A 16,281-nucleotide genomic window follows, 5' to 3' on the forward strand; every position below is an offset into this window, starting at 1 on the left:
ACTTTTCACCCAGGGGAGTGGGAACTCCACCTGGAGGTATTTGCCCAGCTGACTCAGCTTTGGGGCAGTCCAGAGTTGGATCTGATGGCGTCCCGTCAGAACACCAAACTTCCTCTCTACGGGTCCAGGTCCCGGGATTCCAAGGCGGTATTGATAGATGCTCTAGCAGCGCCTTGGTCCTTCAATCTGGCTTATGTTTTTCCACCGTTTCCTCTCCTCCCGCGTCTGGTTGCCAGAATCAAGCAGGAGAAGGCTTCGGTGATTCTGATAACGCCTGCGTGGCCACGCAGGACTTGGTATGCAGACCTAGTGGACATGTCATCTGTTCCACCATGGACATTGCCAATGAGGCAGGATCTTCTGATACAGGGTCCGTTCAAGCATCCAAATTTAGTTTCTCTACGTCTGACTGCTTGGAGATTGAACGCTTAATTCTATCAAAGCGTGGGTTCTCTGAGTCAGTTATAGATACTCTGATTCAGGCTAGAAAGCCTGTCACCAGGAAAATCTACCATAAGATATGGCGGAAATATCTTTGTTGGTGTGAATCCAAGGGTTACTCATGGAGTAAGATTAGGATTCCCAGGATATTGTCCTTTCTCCAAGAAGGATTGGAGAAAGGATTGTCAGCTAGTTCCTTAAAAGGACAAATATCTGCTTTGTCTATCCTATTACACAAGCGTCTGGCAGAGGTACCAGACATTCAAGCGTTTGCTCAGGCTTTAGTCAGATCAAGCCTGTCTATAAACCCGTGGCTCCGCCATGGAGTTTGAATCTAGTTCTTTCAGTTCTTCAAGGGGTTCCGTTTGAACCTTTACATTCCATAGACATTAAGTTATCTTGGAAAGTTTTGTTTTTGATAGCTATCTCTTCTGCTCGAAGAGTTTCAGAATTATCTGCCTTACAGTGTGATTCACCTTACCTGATGTTCCACGCAGATAAGGTAGTTTTGCGTACCAAGCCTGGTTTTCTTCCTAAAGTTGTTTCTAACAAGAATATTAACCAGGAAATAGTTGTTCCTTCTCTGTGTCCTAATCCATCTTTGAAGGAGGAACGTCTATTACACAATCTTGATGTAGTTCGTGCTTTAAAGTTCTATTTACAAGCAACTAAGGATTTCAGACAAACATCTTCCTTGTTTGTTATCTATTCTGGTAAGAGGAGAGGTCAGAAAGCAACTGCTACCTCTCTTTCCTTTTGGCTGAAAAGCATCATCCGTTTGGCCTATGAGACTGCTGGCCAGCAGCCTCCTGAAAGAATTACTGCTCATTCTACCAGAGCAGTGGCTTCCAGATGGGCTTTCAAAAATGAGGCTTCTGTTGAACAGATTTGTAAGGCAACGACTTGGTCTTCACTGCATACTTTTGCCAAATTTTACAAATTCGATACTTTTGCTTCTTCTGAGGCTATTTTTGGGAGAAAGGTTTTGCAAGCAGTGGTGCCTTCCGTTTAAGGTACCTGTCTTGTTCCCTCCCTTCATCCGTGTCCTAAAGCTTTGGTATTGGTATCCCACAAGTAAAGGATGAATCCGTGGACTGGATACACCTTGCAAGAGAAAACAGAATTTATGCTTACCTGATAAATTACTTTCTCTTGCGGTGTATCCAGTCCACGGCTCGCCCTGGCATTTAAGTCAGGTAAAAAATTTTTGGTTTAAACTACAGTCACCACTGCACCCTATGGTTTCTCCTTTTTCTTCCTAACCTTTGGTCGAATGACTGGGGGGGGGGGGAGCTATATGGACAGCTCTACTGTGTGCTCTCTTTGCCACTTCCTGTAGGGAATGAGAATATCCCACAAGTAAAGGATGAATCCGTGGACTAGATACACCGCAAGAGAAAGTAATTTATCAGGTAAGCATAAATTCTGTTTTTGACTCTCATATATCTGCAAGTAATAGACACTACTATAAAGAATAAGATGCAGATACTGATATAGAAATCCTGTATAAAACAGTTTAAAAACTTACTTAGAAGCTCAGTTTTAGATCTGTTGAAAAAGGTAGCTGTAAGTGGCAAATAAGACACTCCCCCCTCCCCCTTCTTTTGCATATGAAAAGACCCTTTACACAATCAGGAGCAAGCTGGAGTAGGTAGCTGACGGTATTCTCATAAAACTTTGGGGCTTGGTTAGGAGTCTGAAGACTAGAGCAATGTTATTTAAAAATAAGCAAAACTATACATTTAAAAAACAAAACAAAAACATTATGGGTTATATAAATAGATCTACAAAACATTTAAAGAAAAAAAATGTGTATAATGTCCCTTCAAAGGTACAGAATACTCCAGAAATATTATTCCCCAGTTTTGCATAACCAACAGTACACTGTTATATTAATACACGTTTTGCCTCTGTGATTAGCTTCTATCTGAGCCTCTTCCGACTGCTCCTTATCTCAGCGCTTTTGACAGACTTGCATTTTAGCCAATCAGTGCTGACTCAAATAACTCCACGGGCATGAGCACAATGTTATCCATATGATACACATGACCTAGCACTGTTTCGCTGCGTCAAAATGCACTGAGATAAGCAACTTTCCAATTTACTTTCATTAACAAAATGTGCAGTCTTTCTATATTTACACATTTTGAGTCACCAGCTACTGAGCATGTGCAAGAATTCACAGTATATACGTATATGCATTTGTGATTGGCTGATGGCTATCACATGATACAGGAGGAGTGGTGGAAATAGACATAACAGAAAATAAAATCTACTATTCTTAAGTTTAGACTAAGAACTATTGCATTGTCTTTATCAAGCTTTGTTGATTATGCAAATCTATTATATTTTCTGGTTGTTTAAAGGGACATAATACTCATATGCTAAATCACTTGAAACTGATGCAGTATAACTGTAAAAAGCTGACAGGAAAATATCACCTGAGCAGCTCTATGTAAAAAAGGAAGATATTTTACCTCACAATCTCCTCAGCTCAGCAGAGTAAGTTCTGTGTAAAAAGTTATACTCAACTGCTCCCAGCTGCAGGTAAAAAAAATGAAGAAATGAACAGCAGCCAATCAGCATCAGCAGTGCTGAGGTCATGAACTTTTACTGTGATCTCATGAGATTTGACTTGACTCATGAGATTTCATTGTAAACTTCCTTTAACTGATTGGTGAAATAAGATGAGTGCACAATGCTCATCCCTTCAGATGTCCCAGGACAGACACACTAAAATGCTGCTTAGAAATCCTTTACAATGGGAGGTGGCTACTGAGGAACTTTTGAGGTAAAATATCTTTCTTTTTTACATAGAGATGTTCAGGAGATATTTTCTAGTCAGCTTTTTACAGCTATGCTGCATCATTTTCAAGTGTTTAAACATTTGGGTATTATGGCCCTTTAATACAATATAATTGCAAACAAATACACCTATATATTATTCTAAGGCTAATCTTTGCTTTGTCTACCATTTAACCTTTAGTTCAATACGTAGGTTAAAATGCATCTAGGGGCCACAGGCATTGCAACTCAAGTCGTTAATTAGGGTTAGTAATGGAAATTACTCACTTTTTGGTGCCCCTTTAATGGTTACGGATTAAAAATTTACGAAGTAATCCGTGCTTCGCATTGCCTAAGAGTCAAAATTTAAAGGGACACTGAACCCAAATTTTTTCTTTCGTGATTCAGATAGAGCATGAAATTAAGCAACTTTCTAATTTACTCCTATTATCAAATTTTCTTCATTCTCTTGGTATCTTTATTTGAAATGCAAGAATGTAAGTTTAGATGCCGGCCCATTTTTGGTGAACAAACTGGGTTGTTCTTGTTTATTGGTGGATGAATTTATCCACCAATCAGCAAGTGCTGTCAATGGATTCTGAAACAAAAAAAATGCTTAGATGCCTTCTTTTTCAAATAAAGATAGCAAGAGAACAAAGAAAAATTGATAATAGGAGTAAACTAGAAAGTTGTTTAAAATTGCATTCTCTATCTGAATCACAAAAGAAAAAAAATTGGGTTGTGTCCCTTTAAAAAAAGAAAAGCATGTATCTGTGGCAGATAAGATTTTGGATTCTTCTACACATAAGTAATTATTTACTGGCCCTTAGAAGTGGCACAGAATGGTCAGGCAACTACGCTGGTGAATGAAGCTGCTGCTATGTGACACCAGCACAGACTGGTCAGGTAACTACACTGGTGAATTTTGCTATGTGACACCAGCACAGACTGGTCAGGTAACTACGCTGGTGAATGAAGCTGTTGCTATGTGACACCAGCACAGACTGGTCAGGTAACTACGCTGGTGAATGAAGCTGTTGCTATGTGACACCAGCACAGACTGGTCAGGTAACTACGCTGGTGAATGAAGCTGTTGCTATGTGACACCAGTACAGAAAGGTCAGGTAACTACGCTGGTGAATGAAGCTGTTGCTATGTGACACCAGCACAGACTGGTCAGGTAACTACGCTGATGAATGAAGCTGTTGCTCTGTGAAACCAGCACAGACTGGTCAGGTAACTACGCTGGTGAATTTTGCTATGTGACACCAGCACAGACTGGTCAGATAACTACACTGGTGAATGAAGCTGTTGCTGTGTGACACCAGCACAGACTGGTCAGGTAACTACGCTGGTGAATGAAGCTGTTGCTCTGTGAAACCAATACAGACTGGTCAGGTAACTACGCTTGTGAATGAAGCTGTTGCTATGTGACACCAGCACAGACTGGTCAGGTAACTATGCTGGTGAATGAAGCTGTTGCTATGTGACACCAGCACAGACTGGTCAGGTAACTATGCTGGTGAATGAAGCTGTTGCTATGTGACACCAGCACAGACTGGTCAGGTAACTACACTGGTGAATGAAGCTGTTGCTATGTGACACCAGCACAGACTGGTCAGGTAACTACGCTGGTGAATGAAGCTGTTGCTCTGTGAAACCAGCACAGACTGGTCAGGTAACTATGCTGGTGAATTTTGCTATGTGACACCAGCACAGACTGGTCAGGTAACTACGCTGGTGAATGAAGCGGTTGCTCTGTGAAACCAATACAGACTGGTCAGGTAACTACGCTGGTGAATGAAGCTGTTGCTGTGTGACACCAGCACAGACTGGTCAGGTAACTACGCTGGTGAATTTTGCTATGTGACACCAGCACAGACTGGTCAGGTAACTATGCTGGTGAATTTTGCTATGTGACACCAGCACAGACTGGTCAGGTAACTACGCTGGTGAATTTTGCTATGTGACACCAGCACAGACTGGTCAGATAACTACACTGGTGAATGAAGCTGTTGCTGTGTGACACCAGCACAGACTGGTCAGATAACTAGATAACTACACTGGTGAATGAAGCTGTTGCTCTGTGAAACCAATACAGACTGGTCAGGTAACTACGCTGGTGAATGAAGCTGTTGCTATGTGACACCAGCACAGACTGGTCAGGTAACAATGCTGGTGAATGAAGCTGTTGCTATGTGACACCAGCACAGACTGGTCAGGTAACTACACTGGTGAATGAAGCTGTTGCTATGTGACACCAGCACAGACTGGTCAGGTAACTGGTGAATGAAGCTGTTGCTATGTGACACCAGCACAGACTGGTCAGGTAACTGGTGAATGAAGCTGTTGCTATGTGACACCAGCACAGACTGGTCAGGTAACTGGTGAATGAAGCTGTTGCTATGTGACACCAGCACAGACTGGTCAGGTAACTACGCTGGTGAATGAAGCTGTTGCTATGTGACACCATAAAAGTCTCAGATGCGAGGACAGGAGGGTGGAGCAGCAGCACTGACAAACTAAGTTCTACATATAAATAATGAGATTTTACCAGATCCTTGTCCAATAACATAGATTGTCTCCCCGCGCCCCTCGTCCATCCGGTCGCGCAGCTGGTGCAAGAGGCTGTCATACTGCTCCGCACTGGGGCTCACCAACACGTGCTGCAAACACACAATGACAAAATGGGCATATCAGAGGGAAGGTTTTACTCAGTGTGAAATGTCCTCTCGTCATACAAATGCACCGGTTACTGATGAAGCGAGTCAGTCACTTGTACATAAAAGGTACAAACTATTATAGCTACTGAAAAAAAGCTTTAAAAGGACGTTGAAAACATAAAAATAATTCAGATAGAGCATTCAATGTAAAAAACAATATTACAATTTACTTATTTTATCAAATTTCCTTTGTTGAAACTCAGCTCCTTTGCATGAGAGCATACTGAGGTAGGCTTAGAAGTGTGCATGAGTTGAGCATTTTTTTGATTGTCTCTTGGCTTCCTTTATAAAAGCTTGGCACCTTTCCATTAGATCAAACTAAGGTAGGCTCAGGAGCATGCATGTGATGGACACAGGAACACTCCTAAGCCTACCTCAGTATGCGATCATGGAAAGGTGACAAGTTTCAACATAGGAGACCAAGAGACAACAAAAAATAAATAAATTGAAGAGCCAGTTGCACAAAAGGGAGGGGGAAAAAATAATAATATTTAATGAACATGAAACTCAAAATTTCTCTTTCATGATGCAGAGCAGCAACTTGTACACAACGTTCCAGTTTGCTTTTAATATCACATTTGCTTCATTCTCTTGGTATCCTTTGTTTGGTAAGCTAATGAAGAGGCATGTGTCAGCCACCAATCTGCAGCTAGCTCCCAGTAATGCATTGCTGCTTGTGTCTTCCTAGGTATATTTTTCAACAAAAAAGGGCACCAAAAGAACAAAGCAAGTCTGATAAAAGTATATTGGAAAGTTGTTTAAAATGACTGCTCTATCTTACTCAGGAGAGTTCAGTTTTGACTATACTGTCCCTTTAAGACTTATTATTTATAAATGTGACATTGTCTGTGAAGACCTGAAACAGGACACTATCTGTACTGCCAGACCAGGGGTTAATACAACATAGTAACAAGCTCAAACACTTCCCTATTGCAGTGTGACAAGGGTGACTCATTGTCTGATCAGAGGATACTCCCCAGGCCTCAGCACAAGTACAGCAGGATTATTGTTAGAACTGTCAGGAAGTAAACATTGCCAACCGTAGAATCAGGTACACAGGCAGCTCACAACCAGCAGACAGATTAGGCCGACTCTAGTATTGCACGGGGGGGGGGGGGGGTGACTGTACTTGTGATGGTGCACAACTGATTAAAACAGGTTTCTAATCATTTAGAGAACTTGTCAGCTGCAGAGTCAGTGCAGGATTAGCCAAGGACAAGTCAGCATCATATGACCCAGGTACCACAGGCCTAACATCAGTTTGTAGACAGCAAGGAACGTACAGGGTATATGGATCTCTGCAGCTCAATAACAAAGCATTGCTTGTGAATATTAACTTGATTGTCTAACTATAACATCATGCACTAGAGAGCTACTGCCCAGTAGTCAGTCTTATCTGTAGGAGAATGTACCAGAGCTTTAAAGTGCTATAAAACAGGTTGAGATATGTGCATATCCTAAAATGGATAATTAATTTAAAATAGTTTGCATTAAAAAAAAAATTGTTTAAAAATTGCTGGCAAATATTTTAAAATAATTTTCAGTAATAAGCAAAATGAATTACATAGCTAAGCTGCCTAGAACAGCTAACTCCACCCCCCTTATCAGTGTTTAGACACAGGCATTGTATTTCAACTGAGTTCCCAGCTTCTAGGCAGCTCCAGCAGATAATCCCTATTCATTTGTGTATTTTACCAAAACAACAATAAACAGATACAGCCATAAAAGGAATTGTGTGTGTGTGTGTGTGTGTGGGGGGGGGGGGGTAATTAAAGTAATTAAAAGTACATATATTTTGTCTCTATCCCAATTTATTTTATGTCCCTTTAACCTTTTAATGCCGTTATGCTGTTGTATTCCGTCACAACGGCACTGGGCTTTAAAGCCGTTATGACTGAATACAACGTCATCGCAAATGGCTGTCCTGAAGCCTACTAGGCTTGCAGGATTTGATCGCGGTCTGGAGGGCGTTCCTAGTGTCTTAGGGACGCCCTCCAGACCCGATCACATAATTGAAATCTCGCAATCTTTTGAACAATTTCAATTTAACCCGGTCATGAAAGGGTTAATGAATCTGGGGTGCGCTACTCTGAGTACAAAGTGTTTACCCTTCTACTGCTATAGCTACCTCCATAGGCTTGTGGTAGTCATGTGAGCAAACCGTTGTAATAGGGGCTGATCTGCTACAAACCCCTCTCCTGGCTGGGCTGCAAATTATTAGGATCCTTATGGCAGGGCAAAGGTTAATGAGCCTGGAAGTGTCTTCATGATTTAGTAAACAGTTTGGGACAGAGATTGATTAACCCAGCTCCTAACTTTCTGTATTTTTACTATTGAACCCTTATATATTCTATGGCTCCTTTATTAAAGGGAATAAGTATAAAAATAAAATGATCTATGAATGAACAATTTTACGTAAGCAGTAGTGCAATAGTGTGTGTTTAGCAGCTGTATAGGCTCAGTTCCAAAGCAGCAATGATTTACTCTTGTGAGCCAATGGCAAGAGGCATAGTTGTAGCATCAGCTAGTTCCCAGTAGTGATTGATGCTGCTCAACCTATGCTATTCAACTAAGAACACCAAAAGAAAAAAAAGAAAACTTGAGAATAGAAGTAAATTGGAATGTTTTGTTTTTTGTTTTTTTAAATTACTGCTCTGACTCAAGAAACTTCAGTTTTGACTTTACTGACCCCTTAAAGAAAGCAAGACAGAAACGCACACAGACATACAGAATATATATATATATATATATATATATATATATATATATATATATATATATATATATATATATATATATATATATATATATATATATACATACACATACACACACACACAGTATATAGATCAGTGGGGCGGCCCTGAGCCTAAGCTTGCAGAACAAGTGTGAGACAGAGCGGTTATGTTTATTGGGAGACAATACAGATATTTACAGCCGTCAGTGCTCACAAATGCAGTAAAACTTGTGCTTGTTGTTACCGGCGCATTTCATCAGCCCAAAGCTCATTATGCAACTAAATGACAATAAAGCCACAGCACGCCCACATATTACCTGCTCTTACATCAGACAAACCGGCCTGCTTAGGGAGGTCTGCTCTGTTTCTCTTAGATTTCCTCCCATGTTGTGCCCCAGACATCTACCTAGGTATCTCTTCAACAAAGAACATGGAGACAAAGCAAATCTCATAATAGAAGTCAATTGGAAAGTTGTTTTTTGTTTTCAATTGTGTTTTTTCTGAATCACAAAAGAAAATGATGGGGTTTCAGATCCTTTTAAATTATAGGAAAAGGGGTCAACAAAATTATAAAAAGTATATTGCAAAGTTTTACTGCACATAAAACACTTTATATTACAGTATCAGGGTGTTTGTATCCATATAAAGAGGCCATTTGTGCAGTGCCTATCAGAAAGAGCTACTAAACAATGCTGTGCCCATCTCTGGCAGTCAACAGGTTAACTTGGACTTTCAAGAGACTAATAAAAGCTTTTGTTGCTTTAATCTCAGTATAAACCCTGTACGTATTATGTACAAACTTTGTGCGTTATAATACAGTTACAAACACTGCTTATTACGTACAAACCTTGCGCACTACGATAAGGTTACGCACAAACCTTGCGCATTACAGTACAGTTACGTACAAACCCTGCTTATCATGCACAAAGATTGCGCATTACAGTACTGTTACATACAAACCCTGCTTATTACGCACAAACCTTGCGCATTACAGTACAGTTACGTACAAACCTTGCGCATTACAGTACAGTTACGTACAAACCCTGCTTATTACGCACAAAGATTGCGCATTACAGTACAGTTACGTTCAAACCCTGCTTTTTACGCACAAACCTTGCACATTACAGTACTGTTACATACAAACCCTGCTTATTACATACAAACCTTGTGCATTACGGTAAGGTTATGTACAAACCATGCACATTACAGTAGAATTCTGTACAAACCTTGCACATTAAGGTAAGGTTACGTACAAACCATGAGCATAACATTAGTTATGTATAAACCCTGCTTATTACGTACAAACCTTGCGCATTACGGTATGGTTATGTAGAAACCATGTGCATTACAGTAGTGTTACATACAAACACTGATTACGTACAAACCTTGCGCATTACGGTATGGTTATGTAGAAACCATGTGCATTACAGTAGTGTTACATACAAACACTGATTACGTACAAACCTTGCGCATTACGGTATGGTTATGTAGAAACCATGTGCATTACAGTAGTGTTACATACAAACACTGATTACGTACAAACCTTGCGCATTACGGTATGGTTATGTAGAAACCATGTGCATTACAGTAGTGTTACATACAAACACTGATTACGTACAAACCTTGCGCATTATGGTAAGGTTACGTACAAACCATGCGCATTACAGTACAATTCCTTACAAACACTGTTTATTAAGTACAAACCTTGCACATTCTGGTAAGGTTACTTACAAACCATGAGCATTATAGTATAGTTGCGTACCAAAACTACTTATTACATACAAACCTTGCACATTACAGTTACGTACATTTGCGCATTACGGTACGTTACGTACAAACCTTGCGCATTACGGTACGTTACGTACAAACCTTGCGCATTACGGTACGTTACGTACAAACCTTGCGCATTACGGTACGTTACGTACAAACCTTGCGCATTACGGTACGTTACGTACAAACCTTGCGCATTACGGTACGTTACGTACAAACCTTGCGCATTACGGTACGTTACGTACAAACCTTGCGCATTACGGTACGTTACGTACAAACCTTGCGCATTACGGTACTTTACGTACAAACCTTGCGCATTACGGTACTTTACGTACAAACCTTGCGCATTACGGTACGGTACGTACAAACCTTGCGCATTACGGTACGTACAAACCTTGCGCATTACGGTACGTACAAACCTTGCGCATTACGGTACGTTACGTACAAACCTTGCGCATTACGGTACGTTACGTACAAACCTTGCGCATTACGGTACGTTACGTACAAGCCCTGCGCATTACGGTACGTTACGTACAAGCCCTGCGCATTACGGTACGTTACGTACAAGCCCTGCTCATTATGTACAAATCTTGTGCATTACAGTAAGGTTACGTACAAAACCTTGCGCATTACGGTACGTTACATACAAGCCCTGCGTATTATGTAAAAATGTTGTGCATTACAGTACGGTTACGTACAAACCTTGCCCATTACGTAAAAACCTTGCGCATTACGGTACGTTACATACAAGCCCTGCGTATTATGTACAAATCTTGTGCATTACAGTACGGTTACGTACAAACCTTGCCCATTACGTAAAAACCTTGCGCATTACAGTACATTACGTACAAACCTTGCGCATTACAGTACATTACGTACAAGCCCTGCGTATTATGTACAAATCTTGTGCATTATAGTACGGTTACGTACAAACCTTGCCCATTACGTACAAACCTTGTGCATTACAGTACGGTTACATACAAACCTTGCGCATTACGTACAAACCTTGGTTTGCGCATTACGTACAAACCTTGCGCATTACGGTACGGTACGTACAAGCCCTGCTTATTATGTACAAACCTTGCCCATTACGTACAAACCTTGTGCATTACAGTAGTTACGTACAAACCCAGCGCACTATGGTACAGTTTATATAAAATTCCAACGTTTCATGTGCACACATCTTGCATATTATCTCAGCCTCATCACCACAGGATGACAGTTTTACAACTAAACATCTGTGAGGTGCTAATAAGCATCTGATGAAATATAAACACTACTAGGCTCATTAACCCTTCTCCTGCCAATGGGGTGATCACTGAATGACGGCCAAGCAGAGAGAGGGTTAAGGTGACGTACATTTTTACCCTAATTACTTACTATGAAGTTGATATGCGACGTTAAATTAGTACAGCTGATAATTAACCCCAGGTTTGCTAAGCAGTGAGGAACAAGTAAACTTCAGCAGTCATAGGGTTATTATTATTATCACGTGACCCAGCAAGGCTAAAGCCAGGGACCCCCAGCTGTGACAGGCCCGGATCCCTTAAGTGACACGTCCACCGGCCACCTTACCTTGCTGGTCAGGTCTATGTCGGGCTCTCCGTTCATCAGAGGCTCTCCGTCCTGACTACAGTCCGAGTCATCGGCCTCAGGTTCCGGGGAGAACATAGAAGCCGGTACCGGAGAGTCACACAGGTTCCGCTCCATCTGTGACGAGGATGGAGACGCCATCTTGTCTCCGCCGCCTGCCTTCCTGCAGCTCATTAGCATATTCTACCTGTCAACTTGGCCTTCTCTATTTCCATTGGCTGCTTTCTTCAGTTCTATATATAGACGCGTAGGTGACACGCCCCCATTGCTCATGAATATTAATAGAGAGCTCTGTCTCTTGACAACTAGAGTAAATAAAGTTCACGCGGCTCATAAATAATTAAAGTCTCTAAGATTAAAGCCCCACCTCTTCACCTGCAGCTCAACCAATCATACTATCTGACTGACTCATGAATAATGCATAGTAGTAATGAGTTGAGGTGCCCAGTTTTCATGCTGCAGGTGGGCTCCGAGTCCAAAAAAAAGCGGGAAAGGAAGTGAGATGAGGCGCACACTGTGTCTGACTGAGGGACATACTGAGGAATGCCCATACTTCCTCAGGGGCTGTATCTATATGTTCCCAGACTTATAAAGGATATTATATATATATATATATATATATATATATATATATATATATATATATATATATATATATATATATATACATATATATATATATATATACACATACATACATATATATATCTCTGCCTCTGAGTTTGTAATATAAAATGTTGATTGGCGTAGTCATGTTAGTCCAGAGATTTAGATATAAAAATAACAAGAGTATTGCATTGAGCAATGATACTTATTTATTGGACTAACTATACATTTATAAGATGACAAGCTTTCGGAAGAGTTCCTTCCTTTATCAAGTCTGAAGCAATACTGACCAATTCAATGGAATTTACAGATTGTATCTTAAAACACAGAATAGCTAAGAAGACAGAAAGTGCAGGGAGAGGAGGAGGTGTCGTAAAAATCATGAGGGGGGCTTAGGTAACAGGCTAGGGTTGCCACCTTTTGCCCAGAAAATTCCTGAACACTGTTTAAGGGGGCGTGGCTTCTCGCAGCCTCAAATTCTTTATGAAATCAATATATATTACATATATGTATTTATCCATCTATAATCTTATAGACTTCACTGTTTGATGTGACCTGTGTGACACATAATGGCAATGGCACCATGGTATATTATTTCTTCTATCTAAGGGCCATTGACATTAATATTGCAAATATGAAGCATAGGGTAAGTAGTTTATAGACTGCAGTGTAACAATTACATAGAGATCAGGAGGTGTATACAGTCACGATGCCACACTCCATATATAATCCTCAGGGTAGTTAGTCTACAGTCTAGCAGAGGTCAGTATGGCGCTGTTGGCATCACTAACGCAGGACACCCTGCACACATTTACATGTATGATACCTCAAGCTGAAGAGATGAAGGTGGCATCTCTCACCAACAGCTGCAGCATGAGTCCTGTCTGTGTGCAGCCTGCAGGATGTGACGACTCCGTTCCTCGACCGGCCTCTTCCCCCCCTCCCACTGTCCCTCTTCTCCTCCAGACTCCACCTACCTGTTTTCCCAGGGCTAAGCGCTCCTCTGGCCAGCTAGTTTTTTTGAAAGTCTGTGCTCACTGCTGCTAAGTTGCTGCGCCAGGGGAACGCTTAGCCGGGGCATTTGAGGCTAGTTCCCGGACATGGGACACAGAGCCTCAGAACGGGACTGTCCCGGTGATACCAAGGCGGGTGGCAACCCTATAACAGGCAGACAGTGTCCTATAAGCCCCTCTCATGATTTTTACGACACGGCGACACCTCCTCCTCTCCCTGCACTTTCTGTCTTCTTAGCTATTCTGTGTTTTAAGATACAATCTGTAAATTCCATTGAATTGGTCAGTATTGCTTCAGACTTGAAAAAGGAAGGAACTCTTCCGAAAGCTTGTCATCTTATAAATGTATAGTTAGTCCAATAAAAAAGTATAATTGCTCAATGCAATACTCTTGTTGTTTTGATAATATAAAATGCTTAGAGGGAGTTGTTACCCTTATGTTAAAGTGATGGTAAATTTCCGAATATAATAATGTTGCAATAAAAAATATAACAGTTTGCAAATAAAATCATCTAATTATTTTTTTAATAATTGTATTTATAATCCTAATTGGTATTGTCTGCTCCTCCGCCCCCCTTCATTTTCTCTTTTGGCTGTGATGTATAGCGCAGTCCCACCCACTCTCTACATAGACTTTCTAAGGGCTTTAACCCCTTAATGACCACAGCACTTTTCCATTTTCTGTCCGTTTGGGACCAGGGCTATTTTTACATTTCTGCGTGTTTGTGTTTAGCTGTAATTTTCCTCTTACTCATTTACTGTACCCACACATATTATAAACCGTTTATATACTCATTACTGTACCCACACCTATTATATTATATACCGTTTTTCTTGCCATTAAATGGACTTTCTAAAGATAACATTATTTTCATCATCATATAATTTACAATAAAAAAAATTATGAAATATGAGGAAATATATGGGGGAAAAAACTCACTTTTTCTAACTTTGACCCCCAAAATCTGTTACACATCTACAACCAGCAAAAAACACCAAAGCTTAATAGTTTCTAAATTTTGTCCTGAGTTTAGAAATACCCAATGTTTACATGTTCTTTGCTTTTTTTGCAAGTTATAGGGCCATAAATACAAGTAGCACTTTGCTATTTCCAAACCACTTTTTTTCAAAATTAGCGCTAGTTACATTGGGACACTGATATCTGTCAGGAATCCCTGAATAACCCTTCACATGTATATATTTTTTTTAGAAGACATCCCAAAGTATTGATCTAGACCCATTTTGGTATATTTCATGCCACCATTTCACCGCCAAATGCCATCAAATAAAAAAAATGTTCACTTTTTCACAATTTTTTTCACAAACTTTAGGTTTCTCACTGAAATTATTTACAAACAACTTGTGCAATTATGGCACAAATGGTTGTAAATGCTTCTCCGGGATCACCTTTGTTCAGATATAGCAGGCATTTATGGCTTTGGCTTTGCTTTTTGGCAATTAGAAGGCCACTAAATGCCGCTGCGCACCACACGTGTATTAAGCCCATCAGTGAAGGGGTTAATTAGGGAGCATGTAGGGAGCTTGTAGGGTTAATTTAAGCTTTAGTGTAGTAGACAACCCCAAATATTGATCTAGGCCCATTTTGGTATATTTCATGCCACCATTTCACCGCCAAAAGCGATCAAATAAAAAAAATTGTTCACTTTTTCACAAACTTTTTCACAAACTTTAGGTTTCTCACTGAAATTATTTACAAACAACTTGTGCAATTATGGCACACATGGTTGTAAGTGCCATATATGGCTTTGGCATTGCTTTTTGGTAATTAGAAGGCCGAAACGTGTATTATTTCTAGCAATGAAGGGGTTAATTAGGTCGCTTGTAGGGAGCTTGCAGGGTTAATTTTAGCTTTAGTGTAGAGATCAGCCTCCCACCTGACACATCACACCCCCTGATCCCTCCCAAACAGTTCTCTTTCCTCCCCCACCCCACAATTGTCTCCGCCATCTTAAAGTGAAGGTAAACTTACCATGTTTGAGATCCACAGTAATATTTTTCTCCAAAAAACAATATAAGTTTCATTCATCGTTTTTTATAAATTTCCCTCTAAACAAAGTTATAGCTGTAATACATATATTTATTTTCATCACCTAAATCAGCCCGTATTTTTTATTTATTTTTTCTCCCTAGGTCACGTTATTTATATAGCCTATTGAAATCCTGGCCGTTAGGCGTCCGTTGAACTACATCACCCGCCCACATCTTAGCCTGCGCATGCTCAAGAATTTTTTTAATAATGAAATTTGTGTCTGGAGCGCGCTCCCATTTGGAGCATGCGCATTGTATGGCTTAGGCAAGAAACAGCATCTGCTGTCACGGACGGCTCCAAAAATACTAAAAAGTTTTTTCGTTCACAAAAAACATAGTACTCAATGAACACATTATTGTTACTCATTGTGTACTATGTTTCTAGCGCATTGGAGACACCGGTACCGCCGTGAAGCGCATGCGTGGTAGATTGAGGAACCGCCGATTTGCACATGCACATTAGAGTATCTTTGTGACCGCACATTAGAGATACGTATAGAGCGGGTGGGACCGCTCTATACATCACATAACAGCAATATGGGAAGTAAAGGATGGGAGGAGTTTG

At 40.5% G+C, this 16,281-nt stretch overlaps 1 protein-coding gene across 1 annotated transcript in view; it reads right to left on the reverse strand.

The window, feature by feature from the left end:
- Nucleotides 1-12,221, reverse strand: part of GTPBP1 (GTP binding protein 1) — a 56,077-nt gene extending 43,856 nt beyond the window's left edge. The window contains exons 1-2 of the mRNA XM_053689437.1: nt 12,031-12,221; nt 5,780-5,891 (exon numbers count right to left, since the gene is read on the reverse strand). Coding sequence (XP_053545412.1) covers nt 5,780-5,891; nt 12,031-12,189 — 271 coding nt within the window. The 5' untranslated portion in view covers nt 12,190-12,221. The remainder of the gene's footprint in view (nt 1-5,779; nt 5,892-12,030) is intronic.
- Between the last annotated feature and the right edge of the window lie 4,060 nt (nt 12,222-16,281).

Source organism: Bombina bombina, chromosome 7 (genome assembly GCF_027579735.1).
Source record: "Bombina bombina isolate aBomBom1 chromosome 7, aBomBom1.pri, whole genome shotgun sequence".
In the NCBI taxonomy this organism is placed as follows: Eukaryota; Metazoa; Chordata; class Amphibia; order Anura; family Bombinatoridae; genus Bombina; species Bombina bombina.